General features: G+C 43.2%; 1 protein-coding gene across 5 annotated transcripts in view; it reads left to right on the forward strand.

Moving 5' to 3' along the window:
* The window catches only part of HNRNPM (heterogeneous nuclear ribonucleoprotein M), a 52,587-nt gene extending 38,062 nt beyond the window's left edge, over nucleotides 1-14,525 (forward strand). For 3 of the 5 annotated variants that reach the window (XM_030540720.1, XM_030540725.1, XM_030540723.1), the window contains 7 exons: nucleotides 239-340; nucleotides 1,359-1,403; nucleotides 2,022-2,096; nucleotides 3,219-3,317; nucleotides 10,874-11,652; nucleotides 12,011-12,062; nucleotides 14,082-14,525. In XM_030540720.1, coding sequence (XP_030396580.1) covers nucleotides 239-340; nucleotides 1,359-1,403; nucleotides 2,022-2,096; nucleotides 3,219-3,317; nucleotides 10,874-11,652; nucleotides 12,011-12,062; nucleotides 14,082-14,245 — 1,316 coding nt within the window. In that variant the 3' untranslated portion in view covers nucleotides 14,246-14,525. The remainder of the gene's footprint in view (nucleotides 1-238; nucleotides 341-1,358; nucleotides 1,404-2,021; nucleotides 2,097-3,218; nucleotides 3,318-10,873; nucleotides 11,653-12,010; nucleotides 12,063-14,081) is intronic. The other 2 variants (XM_030540721.1, XM_030540722.1) reach the window with 2 other exon arrangements.
* The last annotated feature ends 371 nt before the right edge of the window (nucleotides 14,526-14,896 follow it).

Raw genomic sequence — 14,896 nt, forward strand, 5'->3', positions numbered from 1 at the left:
ATGGAGATTGGGAGGGAGATGCTTGAGGAAGTAGAGAGGTGGTATCGCACCACCAATCATCGATATTTCAGATCCAACTTCAGAGCTTCGAGAGTTCCCACTTACTCAAGTGCTAGAAATACAGACCTAAGAGTGGGAATCCACTGAGATCTTCAGAACAAAATAGAAATTTTATCACTTTAAGAACAAAGCTTGCTATCATCTCTTCCTCTCCCCAAAAAATTACTTTTTTCTCTAGATGGGCTTGGTGGCATTGGCATGGGATTAGGACCAGGAGGACAGCCTATTGATGCAAATCATTTAAACAAAGGCATGGTAATGCCCAACATGGGACCTGGAGGTAAGAAAATCACACTTCTTACTGTGTGTGTGCTTCATTAAGTCTTTTTCCTAGCTTTTCATATGACCTAGGGTTGCTCCATTCCAGTAAAGAGAACCCAAAACGTGCTTCAAAAAATCCAAACTGCTGAAGTGTTTTTCCTCCGTGATTATCCAAACTAGAGTGACTTTACGTACCACCGTAAATTCTAAATGAATAGATGGAACATCACGCTCACATACCACCCATGGTACATATACCACATTTTGGGAACCCCTGGCCTAGTACATGTCTCATTTTCTGGTTCTTGTACACTAGGAGCAAACAGTACAAGGGGATGTTAAACTTTCAAAGTAGTCTTCTGTTGAAAACTTCTTAATGAGTTTGGAAAGCTTTTTGATTTCAGAAATCTACATTTAGACCTCTAACTCCTTGATACAGTGTTCCCTCTAATCAGTGTTCCTCTATGGTAATATTCTGAGGTGGGATTGTTTGTGCTTCGGTCAGGCTTTCTTTTTATGTCCAGTAGGGAAGTGGCACTTCACTTGAAGCTATAATGCTTCTTGTCAAAATAGAACACAGAAGTTCCAAATCAGATACCTGAAGGTGTTGCATTTCAAAGTATTGTCATAATTCGTAAGTGATTTGTGGCTTCCTGCTAAATACCAAACATCAGTAACTGATGATTTCACCTCCATTTAGAATCCATAATTCTAAGTTGCCTGGAAAATGAATACTGGATTCATTACATGCTACTGTGAAAGAACCAATTATGAAGTTGCATTTCTAACAACTTTCAATTTGAGTATGCTCATGATTTTTCTGCTGTTTTGTCCTTTTAGAAAGGATTCCATGTCATTTTCTCCCCAAAGAGCTCTTGTTAGTAGATCCGCTCGTTCACTGCTTTTCTCAGTATAAGCTTTTAAAACAAAATCTAAGTCTGCATTCCTGCAAAGTAACTTGAGGAGCTGAAACATCAGACTGATTGTCTTCATGTGTAATTCCATCTCTAAATAAAGCTTTCTTTTTTTATTTTGAGGAATGGGAATGGAAGGCATGGGCTTTGGAATAAATAAAATGGGAGGTAAGCTACTGTATATGCATTTCTGAAGTGCAAATAGCTTTTTCATATATAGATGTATCTTTATCTGTCTTTGGTATTAGCTATCATTTATGTAGGCTGACATCTCCCTGGAAATACCTTAATTTAGGAAGAATAATGCCAAGATAAGCATTTGTTTACTTGGAAACAGTCACTGAGTCAGTAGTGACCCTTGTTTTTAAAGCAGTAATAAATTACCATATGTTGTGCTAATAGGTATTGTGCTCCTGGAGGGGTGAGATTTTCAGATGAAATATAAATCAAGATGTTAACCAGCTTTGACTCTTAACTGCTGCTGGATATTTACAAAAGTTAGAGCATGGGCTTGTGGCCATATTCCATCTTGAGACTAAACTGAACAGTTCCATTACAAGGAATTTCTTGTTAATGATGATTTTAATTTTGTAAACATTTTCTTATGCCTCCAAGGTGTACCATTTTGATGGCATTTTACATGTGGCTGCTTTTCCTAGAATATTCCTAGCAATATTACCAAAGAGTAAATAGGTGGAATAACACATTCTGATCTAGTGTGGTGACTTATTTGAAATGCTCTTTTTAATGTCACCTTTATCTTAGAGATACTATAATTTGTTTCAGGAATGGAGGGTCCTTTTGGTGGCATAGACAACCTGGGTCGCTTTCCGTCTGGAATGAATATGGGCAGAATGAGTGGTGAGGCAATGATTCCTACATTATAGACCCCCAGCCTCAGTAAATGTCTTGTCATGGAACTTTTCAAATTTGGATGGTCTAATTGGATGAGTAATGATGCAATCCTGTTGGAGCATTGTATGCTGTAAGGCTACCTACGAAAGAAAGGAAAAGAAGACATTTCCTTTATATTGTGTAAAGAGAACCTGAAAGCTTTATTTTTTTGCTTGTTTTTACCACTAGCCGTAACAGCAGTGTCAAGTTTAACTTTTGTTGTAGGTCTCCCTGGAAAAAACTGGAGTTTTCTCAATCTTTTCTTGTTGGAATGGGAGTGACGCATATTCAACAAATCTCATTTTTCCACTTGTTAAACATTTCAGTTAAAGATGCCAACAAACAGTTCCAACCACCATGATTAAAAATTCCTTTCCCCGCTCAGGTTTCACTTGTGATAGCCCTTTTTACTCAGTTCCCTAGTCTTCTGGGATGGATAAGACCTTACCTTCACATGTAAATAAAATTAGGGAAACCCTTGAGTTTTGAGAACTGACTCAGCCTTTTTTTATTCATCATGAGGAAGCAAAAACGATCACAATCAATCTTTCCCTTGCAGAGTCACACTTAAAAATAAACACTTGTTTGCTCTTATGGGGTATGAAACAGCCTAAAATTTCCAGAGCTTTTCCTGACAGCTTTCTAACACTGAAATCCTAACTTTGAGGAAATCTTTGCTAGCTCTTGAGATGACCTGGATAGAGTGATATTACAGTTGTACCTGAAAAGGTCTGGCTCCCTCCTCATCGTAAGTAGGTTGAGAGAGGAGTGTTGATGTTCTGTTAAGGGACAGAGCAGGATCTTGAGTTAGTCCAATGTAATCCATAGATACATGTCCTCCACACACCTTGCCAAGATCCACTAGGAAAAGGAAGTGCAAGGATCTGAAATTTCTGTGTGTGTGTGTGTGTGTGTGTATGTAAAAGCAAGCAAACAAAACTCCACGAGTAGGGGGGTCTATACCTCTAAGAAGCAGTACATGGCAAAACACTTGTCTCTTGTAATATTTTAGGAGGTGAACTGTGAAACATGTTCTCTTCAAAATGTCTAAGTTGCCCTGGAAATATACTAAATTAATACTTTCTGCAGAGATGGATCGTGCAATGGGTGGAGGATTTGACAGAGACTTTGGAAGAAATGAGATGGGAATGTCTCGTAGTTTTGGAGACACCCTGGACAGGGGAATAGGTAAGCAAACGAAGGCTGTATTTGTGCTATGGGCTATTCATCTGAATTGTGCTCACAATAGTGACAAGTAATGTTGGGAATAATCTCTTCTGCTGTGGTATGAGAATCTAGTTGCAACTTCGACTAAAATTTAGTGTACTCCCTAAAATGTATTTGAAACCATGCCTTTTGAGAAACTAAGGGTACATCTACAGTACGAAATTAATTCGAAGTTATTTTATTCGAATTTCCTGAATCAAGTTCATATATTCGATGTTGTGTCCCCACTAAAGTGCATGAATTCGGCGGAGTGCGTCCACAGTATCGAGGCTAGCATCAAATGGCGAGTGTTGCACTGTGGTAGCTATCCCACAGTTCCCGCAGTCTCTGCACCCATTGGAATTGTGGATTAAGCTCCCAATGCATGATGGGGCAGAAACATTCTCGTGGGTTTTTCTGGGTGCGTGCTGTCACTCACTCCTCCCTCCGTGAAAGCTATGGCAGATGCCATGCTGCCAGCAGACTTTTCCGCCACTTCTTCCATGTTGTTGGTCCTGGGCTCCCATGGAAGCTACAGAAGGCAACAATTCCCTGCTGTTTCTCGGCCATCGTGAACAGAGTCGCACAGAAAGCGGCGGAAGCTGTCCTGGGCTCCCATGGAAGCTACAGAAGATAACCATTTACCACCTTTTATTGGCCATCTTGAACCGAACCGCTCATTTCGTGCCCTTTTTCAAGGATTACTCGTACAGGCGCCATTGTGCGGCAAACATGGAGCCCGCTCAGATCTCTGCTGTGGTTTTGACCATTGTAAATACCTCACGCATTATCCAGCAGTATGTTCAGTACCTGCAAAACCGGACGAGGAAGCGACAGTGTGATTACTATATTGATGAGGACATGGACACAGACGTTCCTAGATGCACGGCATGTGGTGATTGGGAGATCATGGTGACATTGGGCCAAGTTCATCCCGTGGAATGCCGACTCTGGGCCCGGGAAACAAGCACAGACTGGTGGGACCACATAGTGTCACAGGTCTGGGATGATTCCCCGTGGTTGTGAAACTTGTATGCGTAGGGCCACTTCCATGGAACTTTGTGACGTGCTGTCCCCTGCCCTGAAGCACAAACACACCAAAATGAGAGCAGCCCTCACCATTGAGAAGCGAGTGGCCATAGCACTGTGGAAGCTTGCAACGCCCGACAGCTACTGGTCAGTCGGGAATCAGTTTGGAGTGGGCAAATCTACTGTAGGGGCTGCTGTGCTGCAAGTAGCCAACACAGTCTTTGAGCAGCTGCTATCAAGGGTAGTGACTTTGGGAAATGTGCAGACCACTGTGGATGGCATTAATGCACTGGGGTTCCCTATCTGCGGCGGGGCGAGAGACGGAACGCATATCCCAATCTTGGCCCCGGCACACCGTGGCAGCCAGTACATAAACCACAAGGGGTACTTTTCCATGGTGCTGCAAGCACTGGTGGATCACAAGGGACATTTCACCAACATCAACATGGGATGGCCGGGAAAAGTGCATGACGCTCACATCTTCAGGAACTCTGTTCTGTTTGAACAGCTGCAGGAAGGGACTTCCTTCCTAGACCAGAAAATTTGCTGTTGGGGATGTTGAAATGCCTGTAGTTATCCTCGGGGACCCAGCCTACCCCTTAATGCCATGGCTCCTGAAGCCGTACACAGGCAGACTGGACAGTAGTAAGGAGCAGTTCAACTATAGGCTGAGCAAGTGCAGAATGGTGGTGGAGTGTGCTTTTGGATGTTTGATAGGGCGCTGGCGCAGTTTACTGGCTTGGTTAGATTTCAGCACAACCAGTATTCCAATTGTAATTGCTGCTTGTTGTGTGCTCCACAATCTCAGTGAGCATAAGGGGGAGACTTTAATGGCGGGGTGGGAGGTTGAGGCAACTTGCTTGGCTCCAGTTTCACACAGCTAGACAACAGGGTGATTAGAAGAGTGCAGCAGGGCACACTGCGCATCACAGAAGCTTTGAAAGCCAGTTTCATGACTGGCCAGGGTACGGTGTGACAGTTGTTTGTTTCTCTTTAAGTTACCCTCGCCATATATATATATATATATATATATATATATATATATATATATATATATATATATATATATATATATATGAAAGGAAATATGTTTTAAAAACTGTTCTTTATTATTTGATGCATAGCGCATTGAGAGAAATTAGAAGGTAGACTAGGGGTGGGGGATTGGGTTAGGGGGGTGGAGGAGGAGGGAAAAACAAGTCGAGAAACCAAATCAAAAGCTCGCATATGCCAGCTTTCTGGTGCTTGGGCAATTCTCGGGTTGAGTGTGTGGGTCCCCGTAGCCTCCCCCCTCGTGTTCTTGGCCGTGTGGGTGAGGAGGTTATGGAACTTGGGGAGGAGGAGTTTGATTATACAGGGGCTGCAGTGGCAGTCTGTGGTCTTGCTGCCTTTCCCGCATTAGATCCACCATACAGCGGAGCATGTCAGTTTGCTCCCCCATGAGCTTGACTATAGTGTCCTGCCTGCTCTCATCGCATGCCCCTCCTCTCTTCATGTTCCTGTAATGCTTTATTGGACTCTGCAATTGTTTGCCTCTATGCATTCAGCTGGGCCCTATCAGTGCCAAGTTCATTTTTTCCGCCTTCTAACCTGGACCAGCCTCTGGGATGGAGTAGATGGAGGCCGTGTTGAAACATTTGCACCTGCGGGAGGAGAAAAAGGGAGGGTAGTATTTTAAAAAATACACTGCAGAGAACAAAGGGGGCACTTTGGTGTGAGTAAGCCATCACACACAGCCAGGCAACAGAATTCATCTTGCAGGCAGCCCCTAGGGGCACGCAGGGTTCTGCTTCTTCTACATTCATTTAGATGGTTTCAAATGGCTGGGCCCCCTTTCCCATAGCAAGCAATGCCTGGTGGATTTGCCATATAAAAGGAGGGCCTGGCCTGCAGGCTGTCTGGGATGACCACTGCACACAACCACCCCCCGCCCGGCTCCGATCAGGCTCAGAGCAGGGATGAGCCATTTACTCTAAATGCGAACAACCCAGCATGGCTGGGTTTCCCCCACCGCGTGGCTCCGATCAGGCTCTCATTCACCAGAAGTACCTCCAGGGTCATGGAACAGGAGCCCGCCTTGGGAGTGAGGGGAGGCTATTGGATCCTGGTGGGGGGTGAGGGGGAGAACGGATTCCCCACTTGCTCCCTGTGCACTATCCTCCTCCTCCTCCTCCTTCGTCTTCCAATGTCTCTTCCTTCTCTCTCCGTGCAATTCCTCCCTTGCAGGTGTCCACAGACAGTGGTGGGGTAGTGGTGGCATCACCCCCCCCCTTGCATGCAGCTCATGGTAAAAGTGCAATGTATGGGGCTGTGACCCAGAGCTCCTGTTTGCCTCCCTGGCTTTTTGGTATGCTTGCCTGAGCTCCGTGATTTTTTGTACAACACTGCTCTGTGTCCCTGGAGTAGCCTCTTTCCATCAAGGCCCCGGAGACTTTAGCGTAGGTATTTGCGTTCCTCTTTTTGGAACATAGTTCTGCCATAACAGACTCATCTCCCCAGCATGTGATGAAATCTAGTACCTCACGTTTGGACCATGCTGGGGCTCATCTTCGAATCTGGGACTGTGAGATCTCCTGTGATGGTGGACTGTGCTGATGGTGACCAAACAGGAAATGAAATTCAAAAGTTCCTGGGGCTTTTCCTGCCCACCTTCCTAGTGCATTGGAGTTGAGAGTGTTGATCAGAGCGGTCGCAAGGGAGCATCCTGGGATAGCTCCCGGAGGCCAATAACGTTGAATTACGTCCACAATACTTTTAACCCAGGATTACGATCTCGATTCAAGCACTACTCCACTTGCTGAGGTGGAGAACAGAAATCGAATTAAAGAGCCCTTTAAATTGGAAAAAAAAGTTTGGTCATGTGGACAAGATCTTTTTCTTTCTGAAATAACTCGGCTAATTCCGAAATACCAGGCTAGTGTAGACCAGGCCTAAGTGTTCTCATGAGCTGTATGGGAGGTATCCAGACTGAGTGGTTCTTCAAGTGATTACATGAGTGCATTCTGCACACAGTCAGTCATAGGGAATTTTTCCCTCAGTGGTACCTGTTGGCCTGACTAAAGTGCTCTCTGCTGCTGCACACCATTATGTGCTGGTATAAAGAGCCACTATACTTCCTCCTTACCACCTAAGACCGCTCTCATTATCTGTTCACCGTGCTACTTTTGGCCTGTCAGCAGCTTGTTGAGTTTTTAGGAAAGTATGACAGTGGTAGCTGCTTTTCTGAGGAGTCTCAGAGTACAAGTCTACCCTGCCCTGGATGACTGGCTAGTCAGAGGCCAGTCCAGGGTTCAGGTACTGTCAAGTCTCTCTCATTTAGTCAATTTGTAAAACCCTGGATCCACTGATCGACTTAGAAAAAGCTACTTTGCCCAGATAAGAGGATAGAGTTCATAGGAGCAGTGCTAGACTCTACTCAGGCCAGAGCTTTCCTTCCCGATATAAGGTTCCAAACGGTTCGATTTCTTGTTGCTGATCTCAGTGCTTACCAGCAACAGCTCAAAACTGTCTGAGGCGCTGGGGCATATGACACATACATAGTTCAGCGTGCCAGCCTACATCTTAGGACTCTTCAGAGCTGTCTGACCTCTGTTTATTCATCAAATCTTCAACATCAGAACTCTCTGCTAAATGTGCCCTCTTGAGTATTGACTTCTCTAGACTGGTGAACAAACCTAGTCAGTGTTTGTGCAGGTGTTGCCTTTGTCCGCCCTCAATCTTTGCTGATGGACATGTCTGCCCTGGGGTGAGCGGCTCATCTGTTCCCCTCCATACTCAGGTTTTATGTCCCGCAAGGGGACCTCGCTCTATATATCAGCAGCAGGGACCATGGAAAAGTCTGTTCTCTGACAACACAGTGGCAATCTTTTACTTCAGCAGGCAGGGAAGAGCTTGCTCTTCCCCACTGTGTCGAGGCAAGTCAGAAATGGAATATTGGAGCACCAGTTCAATCATTCTTGAAGCCTCTTACCTTCCAGGGCACAGAATGAACAGGCAGACTGCCAAAGTGGATCATTTACGAGTCCGCCATAAGTGGTCTTTTGGACCAGATGTAGCCAGATGCATTTTCCAGAGAAGAAGAATCCTCATATAGGTTTACTTGCAACCAAAACCCAACAGGAAATGCCATCAATTTTCTATCTACCAGGTGGCAGTCCCATTTTCATCAGACACTTTCCTGATACCCTGGATAAACCTTACTATGCTTTCCCAATTCCACTCTTACAGTGTTGCTAAAGGTCAAACTGGATCATGCCGTCTATGTTAATAGCCTCAGAGTGGCCCCGGCAGCACTGGTTCCCCACTCCCCTGGATCTGTCACTGGAGGCTCTGATTTTGTTTCCATTGGACCTAAACTTAATCTCACAAGATCACAGTCAGCTCTTGCACCCAAACCTATGGGCAGGAACATTAACAGCCTGGACACTCTATGGCTAAATCCTAGATGAGTCTGTGAACTTGTTCCAAGCAGATGACTTGTTGAATAGTAGAAAGTCCTCCATGTTGAAGTGGAAGTGTTTTTTCTATCTTTTGCCAGTGCAGTCCTCAGTTCAGCATCTCCTGGATAACTTAACTGCACCTAAAACATCAGAGTTTGGCAATTCTCACTTAGTAGCGGTATCAGCTTTCCATCCTCACATGGACAAACGTTCTGTATTTTCTAATGATATAACAATGAGATTTTTGAGGGTCCATCCTAGTCCATTTAGAGCTCATTGTTATGGCTCTAGTAAAATCTACATTTTTTTAAACAAATACATTCCCATTATTTTGAGATATACAGAGCTAGTATGTGGAAATCATTTCACAGTTTCATAACATAACATATGCATTGGATATGGCATCCGATCCCAGCGTAGTAAAACGGTACTCTAATCCTTCTGCAAGTAGAACTCCACATCGCTCCATCCAATTTACTTTGTTGCTGCCAGGCTGTCCCAAGAGTGGGAATATGCAGAGGACACTTGAAGAAATTGAGAGGTTACTTGTAACTGGAGTTCTCTGAGAGGGACTCTGCATATTCACACCCCCTCACCCGTTCCCTGTCCCTGTCGAGTCCAAATGTAAAATACCCTAATTTTTCTGCTGTCAGAGAACTCTGGTTACAAGTAACCAACCTTCATTTTAAATTAGTTCATGTGGTTAGCAGGTAGCTTTTAAACATCAGTGAAAGGATGTGAACCACTCTGATCCACTTATGTACTGCCTTTACCTTAGCTTATGTTAGTTGAAATTTTATAGTTAATAGTTTTTAGAATAAGTTTAGTTTAGATTTAGACTGGATCGTAAATTTAAAGGCAGCTTTATTGTTCAGTATGCACGATCCCAGTGTGAAGAAACACTAGTTCAAGCGGTGCAGCTGGCATCTCATGCACATATCGGATGTCTAAAATGATTCAGGGAGAACCATTCCCTGGCACATTGTGCTATCTGTACCACATTTGCACCTCAGGCCCAGAAAGAAAGACCAAATAAACTTCAGGCCCATTTATTACTGTTTAAATTTTGTGGTGTACTATAATGCCAGCACTGTTTGCAAAAATGTCAGAGTACATCAGCATCTCGTTCTTCAACATAATCATTCTTCAGAAATATTGGGAAGTTGTAAATGAGCCTGAGTGCAAACATGCCTTTTTTTCCCCTTTGAGCCACAGTCGGGTTCAAATTTGTCTTAAGATACAAATGAGCATGCAACATTTAAATACCATGAGCTTATCCCTTCGTAATCAAACACACCTGCTAGCTGAGACTACTTCCTAGGCATGAGCTGAAGATGTTCGCTGTAAGCAGTACAAATACCATATGTTAAGCTACAGTTGCTCAATAGATGGCAGTATGCTCTCACAAATGCGCAGAGTGCCTAATCCTGCTCAGACAGTTGCCAAAAGTCAAACAATTGTTAAGTTAAGTTTTTCTTCTCTCCACATTAAAAAGCTAAATATACTGCATGCTTTTGCCTTGGCAGTGAATACTTGCACTGGAATCTGTTGGATTTTGGCACCCAGGAGAAAGCTAAAACTATTGGCTTGCATCTGTTTACCACTTCTGGCTGGCAGGAGCAGAGTCTATTCCGATCCTTTTGGGAGAAGGGTCTTGAACTCATTCTACTCCCAGCAACTAGCTACCTCACTGCCCAACCCCAATATCTGCTAGTGCTTGAGCAGGCTTATGTTTTGACAGCTGAAGTTACACTTAAGTTGTTGATGTGAGCTGTGAACACAAATCCAACAACTGTTCTCTTGAATTTGCAAACGGCTTCAAACACTGCATCTCTTTAACACTTGGTTCACATTTGAAAGCGCTATGTGTAAGGGCTAGAAACTTGACTTCTCATTTAAAAAAAAATCTAGGTTCTCAAGCACAGTTCTGCTTCAGAATCTGCAACTAGGGAATGCACAGGACACTAACAAATTGTACAGTTTCAAACATCAAGAATATCCAGGTGCATAAAATTTAATATCCTCTTCACATGATTACAAATAATGAAGTCTCAATGTATTGTGTTCTAGGTGGAAGTGCCAGCATTCCTGGAATTGAGAGGATGGCACCCGGCATTGATCGTCTGGGTGCGGGAATAGAAAGAATACCTTCTGGGATGGGACATGGGATGGAGAGAGTAGGGTCTGAAATAGATAGAATGGGTCTTGTTTTGGATCGCATGGGTTCTAATGTAGATCGAATGGCCCCAGGAATTGATCGAATGGCCCCTCTGGGCATAGACCACATAGCTTCTAGCATTGACAGAATGGGCCCAACCATTGAGCGAATGGGTTCTGGTATAGAAAGAATGGGTTCTGGAATAGGTTTTGGTATTGATAGAATGGGTACTGCTATTGATCGTGTTAGTACAACTATGGACAGAATGGGCTCAGGAGTAGATCGCATGGGTTCTGGCATGGATAGGATGGGTCTAAGTATGGATCGTATGGTACCTGCTGGAATGGGAACTGGAATGGGTCAAGTTATAGATAGAATGCCAACTGGGCTAGATCGCATGGGGGCCACTAGTATGGACAGAATGGGATTGGATCGCATGGGGGCCACTAGTATGGACAGAATGGGATTGGATCGTATGGGGGCCACTAATATGGAGAGAATGGGGCCTACCATGGGGCAGGGAATGGGGGCAGGTATAGATCGGATGGGACTTGCAATGGGAAGCAGTTTTGAAAGAACAATGGACATGGAGCGTGGGAACTTCGCAGGCAGTTTTGCAGGCACTCTTGGAGGAACTGGAGGACCTGCAGCTGGGGTGGCCAGAAAAGCCTGCCAGATATTTGTGAGAAATGTGAGTAACACTTCCATAATCTAGATAACTGCACAAAACTCTTGTGTTGGTGCTTAGAGGGTGAAGAAATGCCAGGACTAAGTTGCATGTTTTGATGGCTTCAGTTAGACTAAGTATTTGTGTAGTCTCCATCAAATGTATTAATGCTGCACAGGGAACAGTTTTATAGAAGGTCTGAGTAGAAAAATCTTTCATTTAATTGGTACTAACTGGACACACAACCCTCCACACTGGTAAGTGCGGACAGTACAATGCTGTGTGTTCCATGTGTGTTATACTTCGGTGCTAGCAACTCTTAATTATTATATTGATAAACCATGGAACAGATACTCAGTGAGTGACTGCTTTCTTTCTCCAGCTTCCTTTTGATTTCACATGGAAAATGCTGAAGGACAAATTTAATGAGTGTGGTAAGTTACTTTATACTACTGAAGAACCTCCACACAACCTTACTGTAGGACAAAATCATTATGTAACACATGATTCAGAGAATTTGATAACTTAAACTGCTGCCTGTACTACTTAACCAAAACTTCCTACAAACCTAGGAAAATATTAGATATTAGCAAAAACTTACACAGTCCTCAACTGTCAGGTTTTTATCCTTCCCAATAATTGTGCTTTCCTCCAAAAGTAATACGCAGTAATTGTACATCTTTCCTGCAATAGTTGGAGACAGCCTGGGTACGTCAGGCTTTCTAGTAATCCCATCCCTACCAGTAACTGTAAATAATTGTTTCTTACAGGAGTTGAATAGATCAGACAATTCTAAGTACTCCTTTAATGCAAAACTGTAGTGTAAATATGCCCTACTAAAATAGAGACTTTCTTCTGTAACATTGAGCCATGAGCCCAGAATTCCACTTGCTGGTTATAGGTTAATGCCAACATTCCATGACTCTTCTTCACTTTAAAACTCTAGTCCTGTGTCTTACCAGATTCATCCAATAAAAGATTAAATTGAAATCTAACTGAATTCCTTTAATCTTTAAATCATCTCCAGTAATGTAACACTAAAGTGAGAGGAGGAAATGGCTTCATTTACAAGTGTTCATTATGTACATCATGGGGTCTCAACATGGGAGAGGGTGGCAGGTCTCAAGTAGGTCCAGAAGGACTTGTCTTTTGGACCAGATGGGAGGCAGATTCAGAAATTCTTCCTCTTATTATGCAGAGGAAAAGTATGGAAAAGATTGAGAACTGCTGGCACAGATGATATGCCTTCCATGTAGAAATATTTCAGAACACAAATTAAGTTTAGAATCATTCAGTTAATTGTCATGTATTTTCCCTGCTGTGCTGTAAGTGTTGCCGGCACAGAGTGCCCGAGGGTGGCAACGGTTGGGTCCGTTGCCCGGTGTGCTTCACATCCAATTAAACACACCAGGGTGGAGAAGTAACCAAACTTTATTTGAGCTCAAATAAGACACCTGGAGCCACACACGACTCAGATCAAGCGTGCCAAACAAACAGCTTACCTAACTATTTATACTGGAACCAAAACTGATACACATAACATGATCTGTCACTCACACAGTCCCCACCCAAGGCTAAGTCTGCCTAGTAACAGTTCAGTTTCCCACTTAAAGGTTAAATCTGTCCAGCAACTGAGGGAGTAGAAGTAGCCCCTCCCAACAAGGGCAACCTGAGGTCAAACATGGAGGAGTAAAACTCAAAATGGAGGAGCTGGTACACTATGGCTCAGAACAAGAGAACTTCATCGGCTCTCATGGCCTTCCATTCTCCCGAATTACCTGGGTTATACCAAGTGCGTCCCCAACATAAGGATTTCTGGATGTGGGTAGATCGATCCAACAGATTAATCTTACAATGATGTGGCTCATGTATTTTTGCTGGAATGGCTTTGTAGGGATATCTGGGGAGGGGGATGCCAGATATGAAGCTGTTTGACGAGTTTGAGTTTTACTTACCTATAGTTAGTCCCACATGCTGACTCCTTGTTCGTTCCATCAGTGAATAACAGTAATACTGCACTGTGGCCTTCAGTACAAAATAGAGAGGAGCATCAATGCACCCTTCCTGTAAACTCCTTAAAAAGGGGGACAAGTCTTGTCTGGCTCTCTCAAAACTGAGTGTCAAGCTGCATCTTCTTAAAACTGGGAAATGCTTGAAAGGGGTGGCTCAGTGGAAAGAAACAGATTCCAAACAAATATGTTAAGTGAGGCACATGTTTAATTTTGAGAACAATCCTTTATATAAAAGTATGGTCAATCACACCTGAAATGTTTCTGCTGCATTTGACTCCAAAATATGTTCTAAATGTACATCTTTTTATCACTGTATTTGGAATGCTCTATTGGAGATCTTTCAGAGTCTTAATCACAAGATCATTTCAAGTAGGAACCTGGTTAGGTATTGAGCTTCATGCACTGATTTCAATACGCTAAACACAAACCCTTTTTTTGCAGGTCACGTGCTGTATGCAGACATCAAGATGGAGAATGGGAAGTCCAAAGGTTGTGGTGTCGTTAGATTTGAGTCCCCAGAAGTGGCTGAGAGAGCTTGCCGGATGATGAATGGGATACAGCTTCGTGGCAGGGAAATTGATGTGCGAATTGATAGAAATGCTTAAATTAGTTGCATTTTTAAACACTGATACCAGATCTTTTGAATTTGTATTTTTCTTGTTAACCATTTTAATTTGACTGGATGTGAAGACATTACAAAAATTCAGTTGCTTTCTGGAGTAATTTTAATTACTTTTTTTAACAAATGGATTTCCATTTTACTGTTTTGCATTGAAACTGCAATGTGCACAATCTTTTTTGTAGTTGTGGCATCTTGTTGACATTACAGATGTGTATATGGTATGACTTTGATAATAAATGCCAGTTGCTGAAAGCTTTCAGTCATTGATGCATCAATTATTGGCAGCAAATATTATGCTTAACAAGTCTTGGTATAAATCGAGCAAGTAGTTCAGAAACCTAGAATGCATGTGCTGTGAAATATAGCTCATGTCTGGAAGCACCTAGGAATGTCTTAAACTAGCTTTTAAAACTTTCAGAGATGTGTGAGCACAACATGAGAACTTTAAAATAATCCCGGTTCTTGCACACTAGCCTCAATAGCTGAAAGTCTTTGGAGAACAGGTGGCCCCACCTCAGTGGATTTCACTCTGTCTCATGCTGGAAGCAGGAACCCACGTGGAAACTGCCATAGTTTCAAGAGACATCTTGTAACAGGATGATCTGTCCAAGAACTGCATTGTAGGGAACAGCAT

This window comes from Gopherus evgoodei, chromosome 22 (genome assembly GCF_007399415.2).
Source record: "Gopherus evgoodei ecotype Sinaloan lineage chromosome 22, rGopEvg1_v1.p, whole genome shotgun sequence".
Taxonomy (NCBI): domain Eukaryota; kingdom Metazoa; phylum Chordata; order Testudines; family Testudinidae; genus Gopherus; species Gopherus evgoodei.